Below are 25,834 nucleotides of genomic sequence, written 5' to 3'. Positions count from 1 at the left end.
CTGCCTCTGGAGTGTTCCATCAGGCATATCGTGTGATAGATGTATTTACATTAGTGGGCTGCATGGTTGCGCAGCATTAAACTAAATGACTGGATGAAAGACAACCAAACAGAACAAGTGAAAGCATTTGGCTGGGAAAGGAGTAGGATGTGGGAAAATGTATTATTACTGACTGGTCTTGAAGAAAGAATTAAGTAAACTCAAGGTTAGTGCATATTCATTCGAGATTTATTAACAATTTCAGAAAGCATTTTTATCCAAAAAGTTGATGTAAAAGCTAACAGAAGTGAATATAATGGCTGGATGCCACATTGAGATGAGAACACATGTGCTGTGAGCTGGAAGTTTTCTGTACATCAGTAACAGTCACAAGAAAGGGAGTACAAAGGCTCACCAGAAAGGGTTACATCAGTAACAGTCACAAGAAAGGGAGTACAAAGGCTCATCAGAAAGGGTTACATCAGTAACAGTCACAAGAAATGGAGTACAAAGGCTCATGAGAAAGGGTTACATCAGTAACAGTCATAAGAAAAGGAGTACAAAGGCCCATCAGAAAGGGTAGGCAACCATTCTGAGGAAGGAACTAATAAAAGCAAAACAAATGGACTTCAAACAACTGGGAAGCTCCAAATTCTTCCAACCACAACTATCTCAAAGATATCAAAGTAAAAAGGAAAATCCATCAATAATTGTCTCAGTTACACGCTGATAAACTGAAGTAATCTCACTGTTAGAGTCAGCAACAGGACAGATTGTAGATTGGGAATTCAGAGACCTTGATAAGCAGATCAGGAAAATCAAGGGGGTCCACAATTCATTCACTTAACCTGGAAAAGAGAGATAAAGCAATGACGCAGATATTTATGATCAGGGACTTTCAGACTTAATGTTTATTCAATGGCACACTTAGAGATTTCACAAAACATATTGGGCTGCTTGGTGTGAGAAAGATGTGATTATTCTCACCTTCACCAGAGTGACGGCAGCGCTGTAGAAAGTACTCAGGAAAAACAAGGTGATGAACGTGGAGGCAGTGGTCCAGATGTTGCTGTTATCATCCTCATAGTCTTCAATCCAAGTGCGATCTATTGAATCTATGAATATAAAGCCGAGAGAACGCATTTAGATTGTTTATTGATCCAGATCGATCTATCTGCATCCAAGTCATGTAATTAGAGATCATTACATCTTCATAAAGCAGTCAGGTATTTCTCAAGTGTGACTCTTATCTGTATCTATTAGTGCATTATTGACTCTCAGCAAGAAATTACAAATACTAACTGCACATGTTCTTTCTTCATTGTCCATGTCAGAACATTTTAAATTATTTTTCTTTCAATCTATTATTTAAGGATATTATTATTTGAGCAATGATTATTATGAATGATTACTTTAATTATATCATTATATTTTAAATATAGGCTGTGACAGCACTTTAGTTGAAAATTGTGGCCATCACTGAATAAAAGTTCAAATGTGATTCTCATCTTTATGTATTGGTGACCAATTGCTTGGCAAATCATGAATATAAGTGACATCACAGTCAGGACATTGCTTCATATTTTTGTTTGTAGGAACTGTACATTTAGGAATAAGTGTTTGTACATGTGTCCCTTAGTTTATTTGATCAACTGCTTGGTGTGTTTGATTTTCCTTTAATGTTTGTGTATGTGGTTATGAGAGTCTCTTACTTCACTCTTGCCCACGTTGGAGTCTGTGCGTGAATAAACATATTCCTGTTCCTTTACTGCTGGTGTGCTCATGTGTTTGTGTACCTAAATTTTGGTCTTTTCACATTGTGTAAGCATCATCATGCTAATATTCCACTTCGTTGCTGCCTATGCTTATCTTGTAATGTCTTTGTGAGTGTTCACTTTTCAATAGTGCTATCTAAAATGTGTGCTTATGTGTCTGTTTCAGATCCTACCTACATTAGGTTATTTTCATGTTTATGCTTAATAAATGTTAGCATGCAATGTTATGCTTTGATGGATGTTTATATTTATAAGATGATGTTTGCTTATGTGGCAATCTTTCCCAAACCATCTCCTGAGAAGCTTGTTTGTGTTATTGTTTGTGGATGCTTGCTGATGTTTATGCCCATTATCCTTATTTCATAAACACCCCTCTATTTGTTGACCTATGCACTTGTGTGTCTGCATGTGAGACTCTGAATTTGTGTGTACGTGTGATATTGTATCCATGCTGATCAATGTGGTTTAAAAATAACTAATTAAGCTGCCTCTGTCATTGTATGTTTGTGATTCTGAAAATGGGAAAGTTATGATATTAATATTTATCTCTGTGCACTTACGTGCCTGTGTGAGTTGACAAGTGGGAGGACATTTTTCGGAATTTGTATCTGTGTTCATGCGTGTATGTCTGTACGCATTGTGCTGTATGAATGTAAATGTATTTGTGTGTTACCGTGTGTCTATGTTTCTCCTGGTTATGTGTGAGTACCCCTGTTCATTTGTGCAAATGATTTTCATTCGGTGTATGTGAGTTTTTGTATGAGCTTAGAGAGTGTTCAAGTGCCACTTGCATGTGTGGCTCTGTGTGAGTATGCATGTGTGACATCTTATCTATATGCACATTTGAGTGTGCACATAAATATGTGTCTTTAGGTGAGAGCTCGTATATGTGTCATTACGAGTGTATTTGTGATCATCTCTCTGTATCTGTTCTTATACCAGACTGCAATTTTTATTATTCTAATTTATTGTTCGAATTTTAATGGATTGCCCATAATTAGATCTGACCTTGGTGTTGTAGGAAACATTTCCCATTGTCATGGAGAGATAAGTGTTTTATGAGCAACACTTCTGTTGCAGTGATAGAATTTCTGTCTGCCCAAGAGATAACATTTCTGAATATCTTTATTAGAAAATGTCTACTTGTGTTCTGTATGTGAAACAAAATGATATCAGGTATTCGAATACCAGAATTGACCCCATGTGCTCCAGAAAACAGAAACAAACCTATGGAATACAAACCGGGACGATGCAAACACCAGTTTTGGATTATGGGAATCAATGTTAATCATTTGTTCACAGAGCCAAGCATGTCCAACATGCTTCAAAGGTATTATTTTGCAAGGAAATGTTAAATCTTTGGACAGTAAGCAAGAAGCTGATTGTTCCTGTTAGCAACTGGGTTACATTACAGAGGACATCTTCCATGAAAACTCTTCACAGGGAACACGAGGACAGACCATTCATCATTCCCCTCCCCTCTGCTCCACGACAACTTATCTGTTGATTCTCTTTGGTGTGAAAGTGAAGATACATTCTGTCAACTCATGCGCTGGTGCAAGATCCCTGGCAGTTCCCCAGAAACAAAGGTTACATTCAAACTGTTCTGCACTATTTACGATTGGTATGTCCCAATCAAATTTAATTTTAACGTGTCTTAAATTTACATTTCCAATTGGTGCAATGTGGCAGTTTCAAACTGACATGAATTTTGTAAGAGTGTCCAATCGGGAGAATCAAGAACACCAAGTTCAAAACTCGTCCTCTACCCTTGACATAAAATGGACATTGTCAGATTTTGTCACAGAGGGATTTAGGATGGATAAGGTATTTGGCAGAATCCTGCAATGAGTGAGCTTTACTCTGTCTCTGACCCAGGGTGTATCTGAGCAGAGAACATTAACTGCACAAGACACTCGTCCTAGACCTGTTAATAATCCACTTTAACTACACAGATGGAATGGAAGTCAGGGTGGGAAACAATTAATTCAGTATTTAACTCACAACTGGAGGGAAAAAAAACACTTCTATTACTTCTGTTGAATTATTAAATGCAACTTTGAGATTTTTATTGACATGAATTAACAGTATCCATCAGTGCAAGCGAAATGTTTACAAAACTTGGTTTACCGCTGGATTTATCGACTGTTCTGTTGATGATCTTCAGTGGAATTGCTTCATGTCCCACCACACAGGAGTAAGAAGCACCGCTGGCCCACTCCTCCGCTGCAATGGATAACAGGCTGTACATGAAGAAGGAGATGTTGTCACTCTCCGCCATCACCTCGGTGTTCTTGTAGTTACTGGGATTCACCGGCTTGTCATTGTTTGTCCACTTGACGAAGATCTCTCGGGGAGAGAAACCTCTCACTAAACAGGTAAGGGAGAGAAACCTCTGAGCGGAGATTTCTTCTGTTGGTGGCAGGAGGACCGACACTGATGGCTCCAGCGGATTAATCACTGCAGTATATTTGAGACAAATATAAATCAACCAAAAAATCCTGAACCAATATCACAATTTCACTAAATATTAAAATATGCCATGTTTAATTTGGGATTTATTCACTTCCGTTTACTAAAGGAGCAGAATGGTACACATTCTGTCCAGTAAAAAAAGTCGAGTTTAATGTGAAAGTTGCCTCCATGTTTCCAGCCCACAACAAGGACATTCTGTCCAACTGTCATTGCCGATGGTGACGTCACAACCCAGGCTTCTTCCCACTTTATCTGACTGAATCAGAATACAATATCCTTTGGTCCATCTTTTTCTTAATCAGCTACCTAGCTCTCCTGCCTTCAGATGCATCATTAATACTCCCAATGGTGTTTGTTCATTACCAATCAAAGCCTGACATTGATGTAACTGGATCTGGATTACACATGGGATCCTTTGTGTTTTAATCTCACCTTTCTCCTTGTGGATGGAGTCTCTCCGCGGAGTCGGTAGATTCTGATGGTACACCACACATTCAAAAGTAACGCCACTCATCCAGGCTTCAGAAGAAATGTCTAATTTGCTGATCACGCTGTCGGGATTCTGTCCAGGCTGGTCAGCAATCTCTGTTTTCAGAGGCTTCTTTTCTTGTTTCCAGGTCACGTTGACTCCAGAAGGAAAATTGGACACAACGCAGGTTAACGTCACCGTCGCCTCCAGTAAGACTTGTTCTACTGGCGGTGGGAGGATTTTAACGGTGTTAGGGTGGCACTCGGTATCTTCTATGAAACAAAAATCAAAGTCAATGAAAAATGCCCCTTTATGATACAAACAGTCAATCTTCAGATTACTTCTTCACAGGGTGAATACACCACCTTCAAAATGGCAACTCCAACTATTGCTGAAACGATGCTTACTGTTGTTGATGTATTTTGATTTGTGAAAGCATTTGTGGTTACTTATAACATACCCTGTGTAATTACTCCTAAAGAACACTGGCTTTGTAACAAGTGAAACCTGAAAAATAAAATAATCGAAGATACCATCATGTAACCCATGGAATTATCTTTCTTTCAGAGTCTGTCTCTCACTTAACACCATCTATTAATACTTGTGACAAGAGTAATCTCAATATAATGAGTTCATTTCCATGTTCATAATCCTTAGGTGTAAATGCTGCTGGTCATGCTGACTACCAAATCACATCCTACATTTGAGACAAATTATAATAAATAATAATTATTCTCTTTGCAGAGTTCTAAAGTGTTACAGGAGCGGTGAACAGCCATGTAAATTCTGTTCATTATATTTAACTTGATCAAAAATACTTTGCGTTATTGGTGTGATGTCATTCTCTAATTTATGTCATTGTTCCTCGTGAGCTGTGTTTGGAGTAGATCAGAAAACAAGACATTGAGTACAGCATTGGATATCGAGAAGGACACCCATCTCCTTAAGTCTTTCCCTCCATTCAGTTTGTTCGTAACTGGTCTGTACTTTCACTTTATTTACTAAGGTGCGTTTTTTAATTTCTTCATAGAGCAGGGGAGACAAAAACAAACAAAAGCGTCTTAAATTAATCTACAAACGCGATGGAAATGTGCACTAATTTTATAGACATCCACTACTCACTGTGTAAATATCGCCACCCCAAACCAGGCTAAATCAGCCTGTCTCGAGTTCCTAGTTCATTCATCCCTATTGGACTGTTCTTACCAGAATTTATTCTCCTGCCTCATCCACTAATTACAGAGACCATCTTAAAGAAGCTCAGTGAGATCACGTTTATCCCAGTTGATGTGATACCCACTTGGTCTGGGGTCTGATCCCATAAATGAAGTTAAAGAGCTCAGTACCAGATAAAAAATCAATGTCGTACAATGTCCAAGGCCAACAGGTCATTCCTGAGCAGGGAATGAAGCATTGAACGCATTTTGATTTATTTTCAAGTAAGGGTCACTGCATATTTTAACCACGTCTTTTTGAGACCACAACATCATAAGATAGAGGATCAGAATAAGGCTGTACGGCCAATCCAGAGTTTAGATCAGAATGATGCTGGAAAAGCACAGCAGGTCAGGCAGCATCCGACGAGCAGGAAAATCGACGTTTCGGGCTACAGCCATTCTACTGTCTTCTCTAAACAAGAGCCGATCTATCTCTGGCTTGAATACACACAATGGCCTGGCCTCCACAGCCCTCTGCAGCAACAAGTTCCACAGCCTCATCACCCTCTGGCTGAAGACATTTCTCCCCACATCTCAGTTCTAAACGGTGCCCCTTTGGCCCTGAGACTGTGCCCTTGGGTCCTAGTCTGGCCGACCAGTCAAAACATCTATTCCACGTTCACTCGACCTCAGTCTCTCAGTATTTTCTATGTTTCAATCAGATATCTCTCCAATATCCCCCCTCCACCCCCAAACTTATCCTTGAAGGGGCCCTCTGAACGCCTCTCCCAGCATGGTCAGGCAATAAACTATTTAACAAAGCTCACTGTCTATATATCTATCTTCAACAGAGAGGAAACATGCTTTTCTGACTTGCCAAAATGTTGAGACATGAGCAATGCTAATGTAACACTCAAACTGAAATGCGATACGTGGCATGTTGGGAAACGAGAAGCTCTACCGTACTGTCTACTACGCCTGATAAATGAGCATGTTTGATTCACATCAGAGTTTAGAATGATTTGTAGCTCTCTCAGTGTGTGTCTCTTACCCTGGAGTGCGGTGATGTTTTTACTTTGAATGTTCTCTCCATGAGTGACCTGGCAGGTATAGACTGCGCTGTTGAACCATTCACCATAAGGGACCATCAGCCGACTCGTCACCGAGAAGTTCCCGTCTGCCTCACACACGGGAGACGTGAAGAAGCCAGAATCCAAGGGTCGGCCGTTTTTCAACCAACTCACGGAGATTGACTTCGGATGGAAATCGATGATTGAACAGACAACGGTTGCAAACTTGCTGCTTGCGATTTCTTCACTGGAGCTCACAGTTAGGAGAAGAGTTGGTGGGAGAATACCTAGATCATTAGGAAACACATCGCATAAATTATCTGACGAATTTCAGAACAAATACAATCAGTTCTCATATATCAAGGTTTCTTGTGGTTAATGGATACAAGAATCATAATTATGCAGAGTGCTGGAGAAGCTGGGATCCACACAGAAAGATCAGCAGGACAATGTGAAAAGCTAAAATTATAGGACACAGCAAGGGAGTCAAGGAGGCATAGAAACTATAGGCCAGTAACATCAAAAGGGAGATAGCAATGTTGGATGGTATTCGTTTTAATGACAGAGTCTGATGAACAAGGCAGACAAATTACTGGCATAAATGAGGAAATGATGTGGTTGCTATCACAGAGACATACTGAGAGCCAGGCAGGAGTGGCTATTCAACATTCCAGGATTTAGTGCCTTCAGGCAAGACAGGGAAAGATGGAAAAGGATGAGGGCTGGGGGTGTACAGTGCAGAATGTTGCTTCTGTCGCAATTCTGACAAGAGTATTTTAGGCTGTAAAGAGAAATGAAACCATGGTTACCTCCTCGAACAAAGGCAAATGGACAGTACTTCAAAACCAAAATACAGCAAACATAACTACTGGGAGAGCACGATAGACCTTACTATAGGTCCAAAAGAGCAAGTGAACATACATGGGCAAATTTCAGAGAAATGTAAATTAAATAGGGGAATGAGAAAAGAGGTTTTTAACTTCCTCAGCATAGGCTTGGATATTCATTTTGTCAAACATTTAGAGGGAGCAGAATTCTGAAAATGCCCCCAGGAGAATATTTTAACAAAGTATGTGTTTAATACTGAGAATTGTAATCCAGACCTTGCAAGAGAGGGGTGAATCTGGACTTAACTTTAGGGAATGAAGTCGACCCAGTGGGTAAAACCTCAATGGTGGAGCACTTTGCAGACAGTGATCGTAAATCAGTTGGATTTCAGATTGTACTGCAAAGGAATAGAAATTGGCCCAAAGTTCTGAAAAAGGGAAGGACAATTTTAGTAAGATCAGGTAATGACTTGACCAGAGTGGACTGGAAGCTGACACTTATTGGTAAATCTGAGTCAGAGCAGTGTGACACATTTAAGAGAGAGATAAGAAAATCACAGGGAGGACATTTCCCAGGAAGCCACTGAGTGGGACCAAGAATGCAGTGGGCTCTGGACACCAAAGGGCATGGAGGGGGAGATAAAGAGAAACAAGGGAGGCTTCCGGTCTATACTGAAATCTCAAAACAATAGGAATTAGTATGGAGTACAGAACGTGCAAGGGGGAGTTTGAAAGACAGAGGAATTAGAAGAGCAAAAGAGACCATGAGAAAATAATAGCAGTCAAAATAAAGGAAAATATTTTTAAAAGTTACGTGCTCATTCATAATAAAAGAATTATTCAGGAAACAGTAATGCTCATTAAGTGTATTATTGGAGTGGAGCCGGAGGATTAGGTTGTGGTCAAAACGAACGTGTTGTGCCAGTGTTCACTAGTAAGAGGGACAATGTGGGGACAGAAAACATGGAGGGGTGTTGTGATGTAGTTTTCAGAAATTAGGACACATGACGTGATGTTCTGTGTTGTCTTGCTGAATGAAAAGTGGTTATATTTCCAGGGCAGATGAAAAGTATACCGAGCTGTTGAGCGATGCAAAGGATGAAATAGTTGGGTCGCTGACAATAATTTAGAATTCCTGTCTTGCCACAACAGTTGTGCCAAGTGAGTGTAGATCAGCCAACGTTGCACTGTCATGCAGGACGAAGGAAGGTATAAATAATGAAAACACAGATCTGTCAAGCTCATCTCAGTTGGAGGGAAACGATTGAGAAGTGAAATTAGTCTTCATTTGAAAGATAAATCAACAATTTTCAGCACGGTTTTATTGAGAGGAAGTCATGTGTAAGAAATTGATAGTAGTTTTCAGAGAGATAACTCGATGTCCAGATGATAGAAATAATCAGAGCCAATGGGATCGGAGTTAATTTGACAGATTGGATCTGGAACTGGCTGAGTGGTGGGAGCAGGGGATAATAGTCATCGGGTGTCTGCGTGACTGGAAATCTATGTCTCCTGGTGCTCTGAAGGGATTGGTTTGATTTCCTTGTTATTTCTCTTACATACTAATGATTAAGACTCAAATTTAGGAGGATTAACCAGTGAATTCACAGATGAAATGAAAACTGTCATGTTGGTAAGTCATGAGCATAATGGCTTTAGATTGCAGGAGGATATAAAAGGGTTGGTTGTATGTGAAGAGAAGTTGCAAATGGAAATTATTCTGCATAAATGTGAGGTGACGTAATTCGGCAGAAGAATCTGTGAGGTATGACGTTTTGAATGGTGGAACCCTGGAAAGGCCTGAGGATCTTTGGTGCATGTACCCACCGATCCCCTATAGTACTGTGTCGTCTGGATAAAGAGGCTAAGAAGGTGAGAGGATATTTTCTTTTATGAGCCGAGACATTGACAATGAAGAGTAGGGAGATGATACTGGAACATAATAGAACACTGGTTAGGCCATACTGAAGCGTTGTATGCATGTTATCGAAGGAATGTGATTACACTGAAGGCAGTATTGATGAGATTTGAAAGGATCTTGCCTGGGTTGGAGGGTTTTAGTTATGAAACTAGTTTAGATAGACAGGGGTTTTCCTTGGAGCAGAGGAGAATTAGGGAGAAGATTATCATGATGTCTAGAATTATTTTAGGCATAGACAGGGTAAACTGGATGAAACCTTTCCCCTTGATGGATTGATCAATGCCTCAGGGGCACAGGGTGAAGGTAAGGCCAGGAGCTCCCAAGTGGATCTCAGGGGAAAACAAAATCAAACAGAGGGTGGTGTTAGCCTGGAGCTCAGCACCTATAAGTCACGTAGAGACTGAGCCCCTCATAATAGGTATGAAGTATTGCGATGCATCCTTGCAAGGGCAATTCAGACAAGGCAATGGATCAGGTGCTGGCACATGAGACTGGAATAGTTAGGTGGCTGTTATTGATAGGCGTGAACTGGATGGATCAAAGGGCCTTTTTCCTGTGCTGTATCAGGTGATTCTGTGAAAACGGTTATAAATAATGCCTTCTTCATATTAATCCCAGATGCTCTGTTTATCTCAGTTCCCACAACACATACCTGGACATGGCATTTCTTTGCTCTTGTGTGACCCGCTGTGTTGAACCTCACAGTAGATTTTGCTGGGGCAATCTGCCGCTGACCCGGGCAGGGTTAACTGGCTGCTCAGGGTGTAGGTTCCCTTCTTGTTTCTCACTGATGGGTAAGTCTTAAATCCAGTCGTGATTAACTCCCCACCTTTCTTCCAGGTTACCTTGGTGACGTCAGGGGAATAGTCCATCGCCAAACAACCAAAGGTCGCAGATCCGGTGTCGTGCTCCTGACAGGAGGAGACCAGGCCATAAAGCGTGGGGGGAGATGGTGTCTCTACAATAGAATGACCAATTGAGCAAGTTAGTTTCTGTTCATTTGACCTTATCAGTTACTCAAATGTATCCTCAGCTGTAAACGTTTGCCAGTATGCTCCCACTGAGTCTACAACATAACTGGAGTTTATTCTTGTTTCCTACCAGTTGCTGATCATGATCATTGGTTCCTTCTTTAGAAACATGCCCTCGACCTTGACCATTGCCGTATAATTTAGGAAGAAGAACATCCTGATCCCACCCCAGTAACTTTGAAGATCTCACCAACTGACACTTTCACTGGATTGCTGTGAAGAGCAAAGAAGTTTCACAAAATACAAACCAAGGAAATGCAGATTCATCAAAATTCTACAGTGTGTGCAAACAGGCCATTTGGACCAACAAGTCCACACCCACCCTCTGAAAAGTAACCCATCCAGACCTATTCCCCTACCCTATTATGCTCCAGTTAACCCTGACTAATGCACCTAACCTCCCAATCACTGAACACAACATTTGCAATTCCCCCAGCTTGCATATCTTTGGACTGTGGGATGAAACGCACACAGACATGGGGAGAAAGTGCCAACTCCACACAAACAGTCACCCGAGGCTGGAATGGAACCCGAGTCCCTAACACTGTGAGGCAGCAGCGCTAACCACGGAACCAGCGTGCTGTCCCACTAGGTACTGTGCTGCTGGAAATACCCAACCGCTGGCAGTACCCCCGGAGAGAAATCAGAGTGAATCATAGAACTTAGAACATTACAGTGCAATACAGGCCCTTCGGCCCTCGGTGTTGCGCCACCCTGTCATACTAATCTGAAGCCCATCCCACCTACGTCTGTATGCCGAGATAAAAACAATGACTACAGATGCTGGGAATCCGATTCTGGATTAGTGGTGCTGGAAGAGGACAGCAGTTCAGGCAGCATCCAAGCCTGTTCAATGATGACTTAATCTTGGCGAATCTACTACCGTTGCAGGCAAGCATTCCATTCCCTTACTACTCAATGAGTAAAGAAACTACCTCTGACATCTGTCTTATACATATCTCCCCTCACTTTAAAGTTGTGTCCCCTCGTGTTTGCTGTCCCCATACTTGGAAATCAGGTCCAGTGAGCCTTCCTCACTTATCAATGCAAGGCAGAATGTTCTCTCTGGGAGGAAGGTCACTGCAGCGGCAGCACAGGCAGGAGCTGAGCACTGGGACAGGGAGGAGGGCAGTCACAGCTGAACTCATGCCAATTGTCTGGAAGTTGAAACATCTAATTTACAATTATCTGAATTCTGGAGGCCTCTGAAAAATGGAGGACCATTAAGGTTCAGAGACTTTGGAGTGTTACAGCTGAGTATTTACGTAAATATGATTTGAGAAATGAACTGGTAATCTTTAACTTTAATAACTATCAAATTGACACGCAGTTCACCACCAAACCTCATCTTTCAGACTAACCACTGCACTTACTCTGTCTAGACCTAAATTTCCACTCACATTGACAAACCCTACCCATTCATGCCCGGAACACACAACCCCTATCACACAAAACACATCCAAGGCAATCCATATTGGTAGTATAGCTGAGAAGAGAGATCTCGGTGCCCATGTACATAGATCCCTAAAAGTTGCCAGCCAGTTTGATAAGAGTTATTTAGAAGGCATACTTTGTGTTGGCTTTCATCAATAGAGGGACTGAGTTTCAGAACCACGAGGTTAGGCTGCAGCTGTACAAAATTCTGGTGTGGCCGCACTTGGGAGTATTGTGTACTGTTCTGGTCACCACATTATAGAGAGAATGTGGAAGCTTTGGAAGAGATCAGAGGAGGTTTACCATGATGTTGTCTGGTATGGAGGGAAGGTTTAATGAGGAAAGGATGAGGGTCTTGAGGCTGTTTTTGTTTGAGAGAAGAAGGTTGAGAGGTGACTTAATTGAGACTTAAAAGATAAACAGAGGGTGGACAGTGAAAGTCTTTTTCCTTGAATAGTGATGGCTAGCAGGAGAAGACATAGATGATAGATGTTAGAGGTTGTTTCTTTACTCAGAGAGGAGGAGGGGCATGGAGCGCACTGCCTGCAACAATAGTACACTCGCCAACTTTAAGGGCATTTAAAAGGTCATTGGATAAATTTATGGATGAAAATGGAATAGTGTAGGACAGATAGGCTTCAGATTGGTTCCACAGGTCAGCACAACATCGAGGGCTGAAGGGCCTGTATTGCACTGTAATGTTCTATATTCTATATTCCAGATGGACATATGATCTCAATTCCTTTCACTCATTTACACTCCTGCCGCCCTGCACCTGCCCCATGGTGAATCTGGCCCTGACTGGACCTGGCACCATCATTTTCACAACCTCTGACAAAAGCCCACTACCCAAGACATGACCTCAGCCCTTGATCACTGACCTTACATCTTACCCAAGTCAACCTGTGCACATTGCATCCTACCTCCTTTCGCATCTGTGCTTTACAACCTACCATTTTGCCAGACTCCGAGCTTTGCATTTTGACAACACGTCCACCTGTCACTTCATTACAGTGACCTTCCACCCTGAAACATCCTGGCACTCTGCCTACCGCTACACTAACCAGCCTGGCATCCTGCCCACCTCTCCATAAACCTGTCTGGGAAAGACAGACCTCCTGCATTTCAGCTCAAACTACCCCTCACCTACCAAGCACAATTCGAACAAATTATCCTGTGACCATTACCATTCACCTTGATGCCACCTTGCCAGACAGAGTGCGTGCAAGCTTACCCAGCAGCCAGCCAACACCTCACAGCCTACCAGCCCAAACTCTCCCACATGCCCAATCTAACCCCTCACATGCTCACCACCTTCCAACTTTGAGCCTACTCCAACATAAAGTCAGTGAGTCATAAAGTCGTACAGCACAGAAACAGTTCCTTTGGTCCAGCTCATCCATGCTGACCAGAGTTCCCAAATTAAACTAATTCCACTTGCCTGCCTTTGGCCCATATCCAACCAGACCTATCCTGTTCCTGTAGCTGTTCAAATGTCTTCTAAATGTTGGACCTATCTCTGCATTTACCACTTCCACTGGCAGTTCATTCCAATGTTTTGGACAGTTAAAACATGAAGCCCTAACTCCTGCACTCAGTGCTCTGACCAATGAAGGTACATGTGCAAAACACCTTCAACACACTAGGTACTTGAGACAACGCTTTCAAGAATCTATGAGTCTGAACCCTCAGGTTCCTCAGGGTTCAACATCACTATCCAGTGCCCTACCATTAACTCTGTAAGACTCTATGAGTCTGGACCCTCAAGGCCCTGTGTTTAAACATCATTATCCAATGCCCTACCAGTAACTCTGTAAGTTGTGACCTGATTTATCTTCTCAAAAAGCAACACATCGTATTCATTTAAATTAAACTCAATCTTCCACTCCTCAGCCCATTGGCCCAGCTGATCAAGATCTCATTGTACGTTTAGTTAACTTTCACTGCCAATTATACCACCAATGTTGGCATTACATGCAAACTTACAAACCTACAAACCATGTCCCATTCAATGTTTTCATGGCTTTCAACCAATATTGTAGCCTGTTTCCCTTTCTCCCACACATCTGTAGCATTTTTTTAAGGATTGAAGGAATCTATCTCCCTATTGAAATCATTTAATGTTTTGTCCTCAATCAATTTCTGAGTTGGAGAATTCCAAAGGTTCACCATTCTTTTGCTGAATAGTAAACAATCAGGTTCAATGTTATCGAGTGTTGGGAAGATTGGTGAGCAGCAAGATTAATGATGATCCCATGAATGGAATAGCCTTCTAGAGGGGCCAAGGTGCCTTCTTCAGCTTCCATATTGCATGCTGTCATGTCCCTTCGGCAGCATGTTCCAAAACTGTGACCCTTGAGGATAAGGGCGCACATGTATGTAAATGCTTCTCCTGAAAGCTTTCCTCCAAATCAGACTTCAACTTGACTCTCAACTATTTCCCTGCCCGTTTCCTCTTCCTCAATCACAGCCATGGGACTCACTTCCTACCAGCGCTGTGAATGTGCTAATTCCACACCAACTTCAGCAATTCAAATAGACTGATGACAACTGGTTTCTCAAGGCAATATAAAAAGTCTGACACTTCCACACCGGTCTAGAGATTCAAACAACCACTGGAAGAATTGTAAATTATTTGAGGCACTTGTGTGTCTACACAAGATGACATGGTTTCCTTTTGTGTGATTTGACTGTGTTTTCACTGAAGGAACAGAGCTGTTTCTTAATCATATAATAGGAATCGAGCATCCCTCATTTTTAGCAAGGCAATCACACATTATATTTCTTTATTCCAGGGAAGTATAGTGTTAAATTAATGAAATATGATGATTGGGATGTTTCAATTGGAAATAGTCAGAGATTTAAAGTTTACTTTCATGAGCAATTAATTCCAGCCTCATTGTTTCACAGTACTCACAGGAATGTCTTTCAGAAATGGTGTCTCCCTTTGTTTACTGAATCAGTAAATCTCGGATAGTTTTTGCTTGTTAATCAAAGGTGTTAAAGAATTTTAGCCAAAGGGAGACCTGCGGATTTAGCTCACAGATGCTCCATGATCTAAGTAAGTGGTGGAACAGCTTGAGGGGCTGAGTGCCCTCCTCTTACTCCTAACTTCCTATCATTGTGTCATTCATTAAGCTAGCACTGGCGGTGAACACTTTTTATTAAAATATTTCAACAAGTTAATTGTTTCACACATGCTTTAAAAAGAATTCTGTTGAGTATTTGGAACGAGATAATTGACATTCTCTATTTGAGTGATCAAAATAATTTCCACCCAATTACCCCAGCCACTGCACTCTGGAGTGGGTTGTTACTTCATAATAGTTTCTTGTGAAACTCCAGCTCGAGATCAGGGCGCTCAAATTCAATGATTCTCTGATATTTAATACCTCTGAACATTCGCAATTTGTTCAAATGCATCTTTTCTCTGAAGAACGTGTTTAATCAAACAGAACTTTTTTCAATGAAACAACAAACTTTAAATGCTAGAAAACCAAAATAAAAGACAGAAATTTCTGAAGAAACTCAGCAGGTCTAGCAGCTCCTGTGGAGAGAAGGCAAGGTTAACCTTTCACATCCAGAGACCCCCTCTTCACCAAATTGTTTTCATGTTTTTGACACAAGAGCTCACACATGTTGAGATAAACAGTGATTACGTTGGCTTGACTCCTGTTGGAAAAAGGATTCTTAGCAGAGGTCCTGGATGGTCGGAGATAGCAATTGAAGACCATCTGAAAAGCTATCTCCATCTGCTGCAAGTGTTGGGTTCAGCGGAACCCCACCGGACTGAACAATCAAATTCAGCTACAGCACTGGTTTAATATAAAGGTGAGCACTTACTCCATTAACACCATCTAGCGATGCCCAAACGCTTGTGAACAAATATTGATCTGGAAAAAGCTGCTAACTGCCAAAATTCTGTTTAATATCTAAGAGACACAAGTCAGGGCAGCGATTGAATAGATTTCACTAGCCTCTGTGAGTGGAATTCCAACAAACACCCAAACATCTCAATCTGCTTTCTTGCACTGAAGTAACCTGATAAGAGATGGTGTTACATACCTCTCTAACAGGTTGTAAGTGAACACAGGCCACCTGGCACAGAATCAGGGACACTACCACAACATCACAACAGACCTGAACACAATGAGCTCAACACTATCACAGAGAACACAGCCCACCTGTTTTGACAGTACATAAACCATGTTAGTTATTAACACCTTCCAACAACCAGGAATTGTTCCAGAATGTTTGTACAATGAAAGTAACATTTCAACATTTATCCAAGAATACTTTGATAGCAGCTCCGAATTGTTCAAACTCTATGGGAACTACAGAGGAATAAAACTAGGAATTGTATTGCCATCAATTCACTGCCACTGGATTCCAACCTCGAACTCCCTTCCTCTTTCCCCTGTGAATGTTGCTGCACCAGACGGTCTACTTATTCTGAAAAAGATTCAAATGTTTTGAAGTGTAATATGACCGTTGCCAGTGACATTAAAAGCTGATAATAGGTTTTCAAATAATAAGATGCAAAAAAAGTCTGATTCTATATTGTACCACGAAACATGTCCTGCATAACTGAGGCACAAAGAAAGTATACAGCATATTTCCATCTGCCTCGCTCAATCAAATATCTCTTGTTGCCAACAACCAATTTCAAAACTCTTGCTATCTGCCTTTTGTTCCTGAAACGTTCGTTCTGATTGGAACAACTTAGTCAGGGCTCTCAATTCTGAGGCACCTAATCGAATATTGTATTTCTGGCCGATAAAAATGGTTTTGAAGCGCGAGATGAAATTGAACTGTCTGAGATTTAGGGATCCAAATTGGACAATTTACAAATGGTCAGGACCGTTGACAAGTTAGTCAGAGATAGCACTGAAACAAACTGTACAACAGACTTAATCCTAGAGGATACATTACTCAAATCCTCACGTCAAATATATTCACTGTCGTTGAACATTCATCAGAGGAACTAACCAGTGGATTAATGTGAACGAGAATGTGTTCACAATGAACATAGATAACCACTGAGTTAATAAACTTAATAAGTCATTGTATTTAATAAAATGATTGAGGTGGGAAATATCGCCAATTAAAGCACAGATCCGGAGGCAATGGATTATTCTCTAAATTATTTTTACATATTCTTAAAACGTTCCTTGAACTGGGGAGATTTTGCATGCACTGCATAAAGTCAATACTGCATTTCAGTGTGGACAGCATTTCTGTTGAAGGAATCAGGGCAAGGTCATTTTCTTGTTTACTGCTTTTAATGAATGAAAATGTTTAAAAAGGTATGAATTGAAAACATGCTTCTGTCTGCAGTTGCCCGCTTTAACAGATGTCTAAGTAAATGTGGGCACTGCTGCCTCACAGATCCAGGTACCCAGGCTCGGTTCCAGCCTTGGGTGACTGCCTATGTGGAGTTTACACAATCTCCCCTGTGTCTGTGTGGGTTTCCTCCCACAATCCAAAGATGTGCATGTCAGGTGAACTGGTCATGCTATATTGTCCATAGTGTTAGGTGCATTAGTCAGGGGTAAATATAGGGTAGGGGAATGGGTCTGGGTGGGTTACTCTGCAGACCGTCGGTGTGGACTTGTTGGGCTAAATGGCCCGATACATGCTGCAGGAAATCTAATCTAAACGATTGTCACACTTAACAAATGTGAGCAGATTCCTTCGGATCGCTACATTGCAATAATTCGGTCAAGTATATTAATTAAAATAAATATTACTCTATTTTCAGTGTCTGAATAAACAATGTGCTCCGTTATCCTCTAGTTCATGTCTTCTGCAAATTTGTGAACTCTGCATATGTCTGAACACATCGATGTAAAATGAATTCTCTGCGTTTGCAGCAAGTCCTCCCATGGTTTTAAGAATAGAGTTCCTACAGTATGGAAACAGGCCATTTGGCCCAACAATTCCACACTGACCCTCTGAACAGTAAGTAGCCCAACCAGACCCATTCCCCATAATTTATATTTACCCCTGACTAATGCACTCTAACCTAGACATCCCTGAACACTATGGCTGTGCTATATTGCACAAATCACCTGACCTGCGCATCTTTTGGACTGTGGTAGGAAACCAGAGCCCCCGAAGGAAACCCACGCAAACACAGGGAGAATGTGCAAACTCTACACAGGCAGTCACCAGAGGGTGGAATCGAATTTGGGATCCTGGCGCTGTGAGGCAGCAGTGCCAACCACTGAGCCACCATGCTGCCCTGCGAGTTCATGGGTGGATTATTTTAATTAATTCATAATTTGTCCTTGGTCACATAATTCACTCTAGCAGTTGTTTCCGAAAGAATGACTCTTCAGTTGATATTTTTTTGTAAAATGTAACTATTTAATTAAAATGCACAGATTGGGAACACAGAAAGCACTGTGCAGATTAAATAATTCAGTTTATGTTTTATTTTTATCCTGCAAATCCAGTTTAATCAGGGACATAACAATGAATTAACTCAAGTTACGTATGAAACTGATCAAAGCAGTGAAACTGATCTGTTCTTCATAGAATTGTGCAGAATTTCCAAATTGTCTTTGCCAATGATCTTTTCCAGTCAGAAAAAAATATGTATGTAGTGTACAGCGGAATTGAAAGGTGTTTCTTGATCAATTATAACACAGTCATGGCATTTTTGCTCAAGAGCAAGAACTATTAGAAAATTAGACTTTTGAAATGCTATTTATATTTCTCTATGACTTGTAAACTGTTTAAAGACAGACCTTGTGATTGAACTAGATAGTGGAGTTCTGAATTTGGATTGGAAAGCATGGATTAGATTAATCCTTAATTATCACTTTTATGTTAAAATGGCGCCCGAAGGTATCTGTTTTGCCTTCATTTCTAAAACCTTTGCGATTTGCCTTTCACTTAATAATAGGCTTTATGATATTTCAACTCGCATGCTGATTGCATTGAATGAGGAACCTGGAGCGGTTCACTGTCACCAACCGTGTTAACATTGCAAAAACAATGTCGAAACCAGAAATGGTTTCCCAAATATAACACATTTAATGTTACCCAAGCACAGTCCTTCCTCAACAGATGAACGATCACCAGATCACAACATGGTGTGTTTGCAGCAGAACTGGCTCTGCAAACATTTTCAACAGAACCAAGAACATAATGTAACCTCACACAAAAAAAAACAAATTGAAGTCTAACAAAGCTGCTCAGAATCAAGCAAACTAATGATTAAATTGAATAGAAATAACAAGTCATAACAGCAACCTTGTTTGTGAGGGGACTTAACACTTAAAGCTGTGACGTTTCTGGCAACAGTTCAATTTATTTCCAACCTGCACACCCTTCTTGATCATGACAATCCTGTGCAGCACACAGTAGAGCGGTTGAAGGCATATATTGATTAATCACTTCATGGCCAAAACAAAATTACTGAATGGACAAATATTATCGCATTATAATTTTAAATTAGTTTCAATTACATAATCTGTTCAATTCTGCAGTTTCAGATTTTAGTCCCAAATTTTATTTTGAATGAGGCTACTCAAAACAAAATTCAGTTAGTTTACAATTAGAACTGAGTTCTTTTTTTAAAAAATTCAATGCATTAAAAACTTATTTTTTTCATTTCTCACACTTCTGGGTTTCTGCCTTAAGTTGGTTTTCAGACCGTTACAAATGGATGTAATGTTTTCAATCAAGCAGAGAAAAATGTGTCATATAAGTTGAACAAATGCAGAAATGATTCATGAAAAACAATAGAACTTCACAAATATTGGTCGTGAACAGTAATCCAGAGAGACAATCTCCTCACCAGAAAGAAAACACCAATTACAGAAAGCATGAAAACGCTGATCAATTCCAAAAATTGAACAAGAATTCAATCAACTCAATTCAACAGAATCAAGGAAAATAAAATCAGAATCCAATCAACTCAAAACAACAGATATGAATGAAACATAATCAGAATCCAACCAATTCACTTCAACAGAATCAAATAAAACAATTTCAAATACCAATCAACACACTTCAACAAAACCAAGTAAAAAGAAAGCCAAAATCCAATCAACTCAATTCAACAGAATCAAGTAAAACAACTCAGAATCTAATCAACAAATTGCAATATAGCACCGCAAGAAAATTTTATGACAGTTTCTAACCTGCTTGTCATCAACAAAATAAATGAGAAAATATAATCATGGTAAGAACATATATTCAAGAAATGAATAATGATATTTTAGCATATTTTAATCATGTTTGGTAATATCTCAAACATCTTTGAATTCTTAGCGTTTGATGTTGACAATAAAACTCACAGTCAGTGTGTCACTGACATTAAACATTATTTATAGCTGACTGTTTAAGAGACATTAGTGTTTCAAGTAACCCAGCCACACAGAATGCCCATCTGATCAAAAAAAAGAGATACACGGAGCAACTGATGCCATCATCACCATTTTAGCTCTTTGCTGAGCCTTAACTGATGTCTATAATCAGTCTGAACAAAAATCAATCCGAACCAAACCAAACTCAGCACAGAATCTGAGTTTCATTTAATTCAGAAATTAGTCACATGAATAGAAAGTTTTTAAAAAGTTACGACGAAAGTTCATCGTTCTTACCTGAAGTCACTGTCACCATGGTCCCTTGGCCCCAGTAATCAAGATAGTCACAGTGTTACATTCTCTGGACTGGGTCACACAATAACTAGCTCTGCATAAAACAAATCAAAAATTTACCATCATTTTAAATTTTCAGAACCACAGGCAAAATAAAGTCACAATAAATCTTCATCACATAATTGCGCTAGTGAATTCTGATCATTCTTGATAAATTTTAATACTGTTTTATACTTCACAGAGTAACACGTGAGCTGATTCTCAAAATCCCCAAATGGTGTATCGATAATTACCCAACACTTTTACAAATTAAATAGTGATACTGGCATTAAACCCCACAGAATTAATACTGCACTGCAAGTTAAGACGGTTTGTAGAAGTAATCACTGACTAGTTTCAAACAATCGAGGTTTTTGTATCGATCATAATTGCAGTGTCACCCCAGTTATATCACTGTGAGACACGTTGTGTCAAATACTATGACAGACTGTAAACTGTAAAATGCAGATAATTTCTTCACTTCCTGGAAAGCAGTGATTCAGACTCCTCTAAGAATGATTTGGTGCATTATTTCAGCTTTTACTCTTCATTGTATTTTGAAAGCTTGGAATACTTTTCCAGGATTGGTCTGCATTTAACTTGACAATCAACACGAAGAAGGTAGAAAAAAATTATACATTTGTACAAACTAGCACGACTGGATTGTGTTTAAATTGCATCTCACATTATCTCTCGCTCCTGCCATGGTAGAAATCACCAATTTGAGATAATCACTTGTCAGTGGTTATTGTATGAGGATGTTGCTGTGCACAACACTGTGACCCACTGTCGTATCACAATGATGTAGACCAGTACACTCATTCTCTGTTCTTTACTCTAGGTCTCAATTTTCATTTGAAAGAGCCATTTAGTACTGATCATGTTTAGAATTAATGCCATAGTTGACATAACAATTAGTAGTAATTTCCTGAGCTGTCAGATATATTAAAACTAACATTTTGTGCGAGCATTTAATTGATGGAAGTGTTCGCAGTACATATGACATGCCCAAAATATTGTCCCATTGTGTCACCAGTTTGCTCGTTTAAATGGTACATTTCCTCTTTGATAGTTTTGTAAGAGGCAGCCTGAGGTCTGCTTCAGATCGCAGTTTTTATAATTACATTTAAAACTCGGACTGACCGTCAGTTTATGATGGAATTGACAAAATGTTCACTCGAGCTGTTTTTGAATGGGTGCAGCCCTGGTTCCTCTCGCTGTGGTATCTTGCACAGTAATAGATGGCGGTGTCTTCGATCTTCAGGTTCCCCATGTCCAACGCGAAAATGTTGTTTGAATTGTCTTTGGACGCAGTAAATCGATTCTTAATCGCTGGTGCATAGTAACTGCTGGATGAACTATAGTACCAAAGCAGCCACTCCAGACCCTGTCCGGGAACCTGTCGGACCCAGTTCATGTAGCTGCTACTAAGATCGAGGCCGCTGGTTTTACAGGTCAGTTTCAGGCTGCCTCCGGGACGGCCAGTCTCTGCCTCTGGCTGGGTCAAAACAATCTCCGACTGGACACCTTTAAAAAAGAAAACAAATAAACCATGAGCATTAATACAGATTAAATGATGGCTGAGTCTTTTACATTCCTGCGGTAGACTAACATTGAGACAGTGACAAAGACAGACTTGAACAAAAAACACTCACATGATAAGAAAGTAAGGAATAAACTGAGAAAAATTGTCGACACAATCATTCTGATAACTTGTGGGAAGCGGTTCTGTCAAGATCTTTCTAAACAGAGCCGAGCCAGGAGTGTTGAATTACGGTCTAGTGCCCAGGATTTATATGGCCATCGGAAAGGGCAGGCTTACAGCTTCCGCCTGTTGGTTTCCTGCTGGAGGCTGAGACTGGATCCTGGTCTCAGCTTGGACAGCCCGAACACATGGGATCATGTATTTACGAGGTTACGTTGAAACATGGACATATACACATCTTGGGATATTTATTTTGCTGAATAGCTTCTTTGGGAGTGTTTTTATTTAAATGGTGGAAGTAAAATTGAGTAGCTTCAGGTCTGTTTCACATGATAGTTGCAAGTATTTTGTTTAAAAAAAGACAAATTCATTCGGATGTTAGCTCCCTTTATTTCTACATTCATTCACAAGCAGATAAAACTAAAATCAAAGTTCAAACATATTACCAGCTAGTAAAACAATTGAGCTTGTTTTCCCAGGACACTGCCAGTCTCTGTCCCTATACAAAATAACATGTAATTCATACTAAACATTTCAAAATTCAATTTAGACAACTGAACACAGAGCGTGTCCAAAGTGATTATATTTAGAATATTCAATTAGAAGTTAACTCCCTTTAATTCTACATTCCACCACAAGCAGATAAAGCTAAAAAGAACTTCAATAATATTATTAACCAACAAAATTAGTGACTTTATTTTTGCTGTCACTCAAAGTCTCTCTCACTTTACAAAATAACATACCATTTCTAATCTGCGTTTCTAAATTCAGTTTAGGCAACCTAATATGGAGCACGTCTAAAGTGATTATGTTCAGAATGTGAGTGTGTGTCACTAAACAGTTTGGACTCGGAGATTAGAAGCACCACCTTACATTGCAGAATGTCTCTCCCTGCATCTTTTTTTTCAAATTGCTCCGACCCTAAAATGCATAGTAAAGGAAAGCTGTGTGCCTGAGAAACAAAAAGTGAGTTGGCAGTGATACATAACATCTAGGAAAACCTTTGAAAGAGCATCTAATGAACTAGAACAGGACAGTCCATACATCCATATCTAACAGTCTGGGTACATCAGGAATGTTTGGTTAAATTAGAGAGTATTACAATAATCATTACCACGGATGTAGGTTATAAACAGTACATGTCTCTGCTCACTGATAGCTCTGACAGGGGCAGATAACTCATAAAAATCAGTAAAAATTCGCTGTTACACTCAGTTTTAATGAGATGCATGAATCCGAGAATGGTGTAACAAGTGATATGAGTTTGAACCAATTCAATTTTGCGAATTTATTTTGAGATGATAACAAATGCTACTGCAATGTGGGATTTTGGATCCATTAACTTCATATTCAGGAGCTTTAAAGATACTCAATAAACAGGCTGAACTAACCAGAACGTCACTGCATTCAATGTCCTGTTTTCTGACAGTCACACAGTGAATGCTGTATTTAGTGAGTTTCCTTTTTAAAGAAGAAATGCCAAGTGAAATGTATACATTGTGAGTAAATGGGAAAATATCGTTTGTTTGGTAGGATTTTACTTTCGTTTATTCATTTTCCCTTTAATAGGCCAGATACAATAGTTGGCAGCAATTAAACTGACTGCAGAAAAGGTGCTTGAATTCCCAGTTTCATTTACTGGAAGCAGGTGGAGTTTCTGCAGTGGTTCAAAGATATTTTGTCTCACTGTTGACCAGTTGGTGGAAAGCAAACTGCAAACCATAACCACCGCCTCCTCAGAAACAAATCGACTCAGCAACAATGCTGGAGGAAAGTTTATTTTTCAGTTATGTAACTTGGAGAACTAGTCACTCCTCTCATTGAAAGAAATATTCGCAGAGTCTCAGAGACAACCTTAACATCAACAGTTTATTCGAGGATCACTACAGCAATGTTTAATATTGAGAAAAATTGATAAATAGTCAGAGAGTCATGTAATGATACAGCATGTTTACAGACTCTTCGGTCCAACCAGTCCATGCCAGTCATAATCCCAAACTAAACTAATCCCACCTGTGTGTAGTTGACCCATATCCTTCCAAATATTTGATATTCATTTACTTATCCAAATGTCTTCTAAAGGATGTAAGACCATCCGGCACAAAAACTATTCTCTGTGTAAAACGTTGTCTCTGATATGTTTTTTTTTATTTTTCTCCTCTCATTGTAAAAACATGTTCCCTATTGTTGAAATCTCCCACCATAGGGAAAATTCGCCAATGTCTTAGTCAAAAATTGAAAACAATCCCAGCTCCAAACATTTATAAAATATCACTATGGATCGTCCTCGAGTCCAAAAAAAGATTGTCCCCTTTGATCAATGATTTGTAAAATTTACTCGTGTATCTACTGTGATAGAAGTTTTCAAAAAACTTCTTAAATGCAAATGGTTCACATCAATCGGATTAAAGTAACATTTCGTGCACTACCCCACACACAAAAAAAAAAGAACTCGTTTATTAACATGATTTGCTCTGAGGAAGTCTACGATGGATTCTTTTATCAAACAAAGTCATTTCCACTGTTGTGAGCGCTTGTCTATCTTCTGTGCAATGGTCTGAATTTTAAGTTGTGTCTGACTGCAGATGTAACTGGCTGCTCTGGGTAAAAGTACAGTTTGTGCCTTTCACATTGTTGATGTATATTGCTGACTTTAGTGACATAAAGAGGTGTTGTCCCAGGCATCGTGTGGCACCATTAATTAGACCATTAATTTCCACATCACTAGCCAGATTATCAGGTGGAGTTTATTGATATGTGATATTTTTGAAACAAAACCTTCGTACATTTCCAGTATGAATCATGTCAATTAGAGCCATTCACCTTTCCACTCATGGCTTGATAAACCTATATGAGGTCGCCCCCTCGAACTCTCACCCTCCAGTGATAAAGGTTCCAGTCTATCTGGATTTCCAACGGTGGTTCTGTTCCCTCACATTCTGCTGTTTAAGATCCTCCTGCCACCCCAGGTCCACAGACAGTGTCCCTTGATACCAGTTCAAAGAAATGAAAGGAACTTGTCCCACCATACTTTTCAATTTTCTTTGGCTTCAAACACCATCAAAAATATATGTTTGTGACATTGGTGATTTATGTGAGAATGCCGTGTACACAATATCTGCTGAAATACCTGCCATACCATCCTGAATCTGGTTCGCAGGTTCATCTGTTGCTCACAAACGCAACCAGACATCAAGGAACAATGAACATCGCCCACACCCAACCCTCCACCATTCCACTCTGTACTTTGCACTTTGTGAAATCCGTGTTGTCGATAATCAGTTAAAAGAAAGGATTTTTTAAAACTTTCTTAATTCATGTTGCTGATCTTGGCTGAGTA

At 40.0% G+C, this 25,834-nt stretch overlaps 2 gene segments (V, D, J or C); both read right to left on the bottom strand.

The window, feature by feature from the left end:
- Positions 1-206: 206 nt before the first annotated feature.
- LOC140456950 (Ig heavy chain C region-like) lies at positions 207-22,565 on the bottom strand. The segment is given in 9 exon segments: positions 207-827; positions 967-1,094; positions 3,885-4,214; positions 4,662-4,970; positions 6,907-7,212; positions 10,326-10,631; positions 20,754-20,844; positions 21,933-22,316; positions 22,445-22,565. Coding segments are annotated over 7 exon segments (1,407 nt in total).
- LOC140456875 (Ig heavy chain V region-like) lies at positions 21,940-25,631 on the bottom strand. The segment is given in 2 exon segments: positions 21,940-22,316; positions 25,625-25,631. Coding segments are annotated over 2 exon segments (384 nt in total).
- Between the last annotated feature and the right edge of the window lie 203 nt (positions 25,632-25,834).

Source organism: Chiloscyllium punctatum, chromosome 31, assembly GCF_047496795.1.
Source record: "Chiloscyllium punctatum isolate Juve2018m chromosome 31, sChiPun1.3, whole genome shotgun sequence".
In the NCBI taxonomy this organism is placed as follows: domain Eukaryota; kingdom Metazoa; phylum Chordata; class Chondrichthyes; order Orectolobiformes; family Hemiscylliidae; genus Chiloscyllium; species Chiloscyllium punctatum.
The sequence above is the reverse complement of the archived record's forward strand: the minus strand, read 5'-3'. Positions and strand labels throughout refer to the sequence as shown.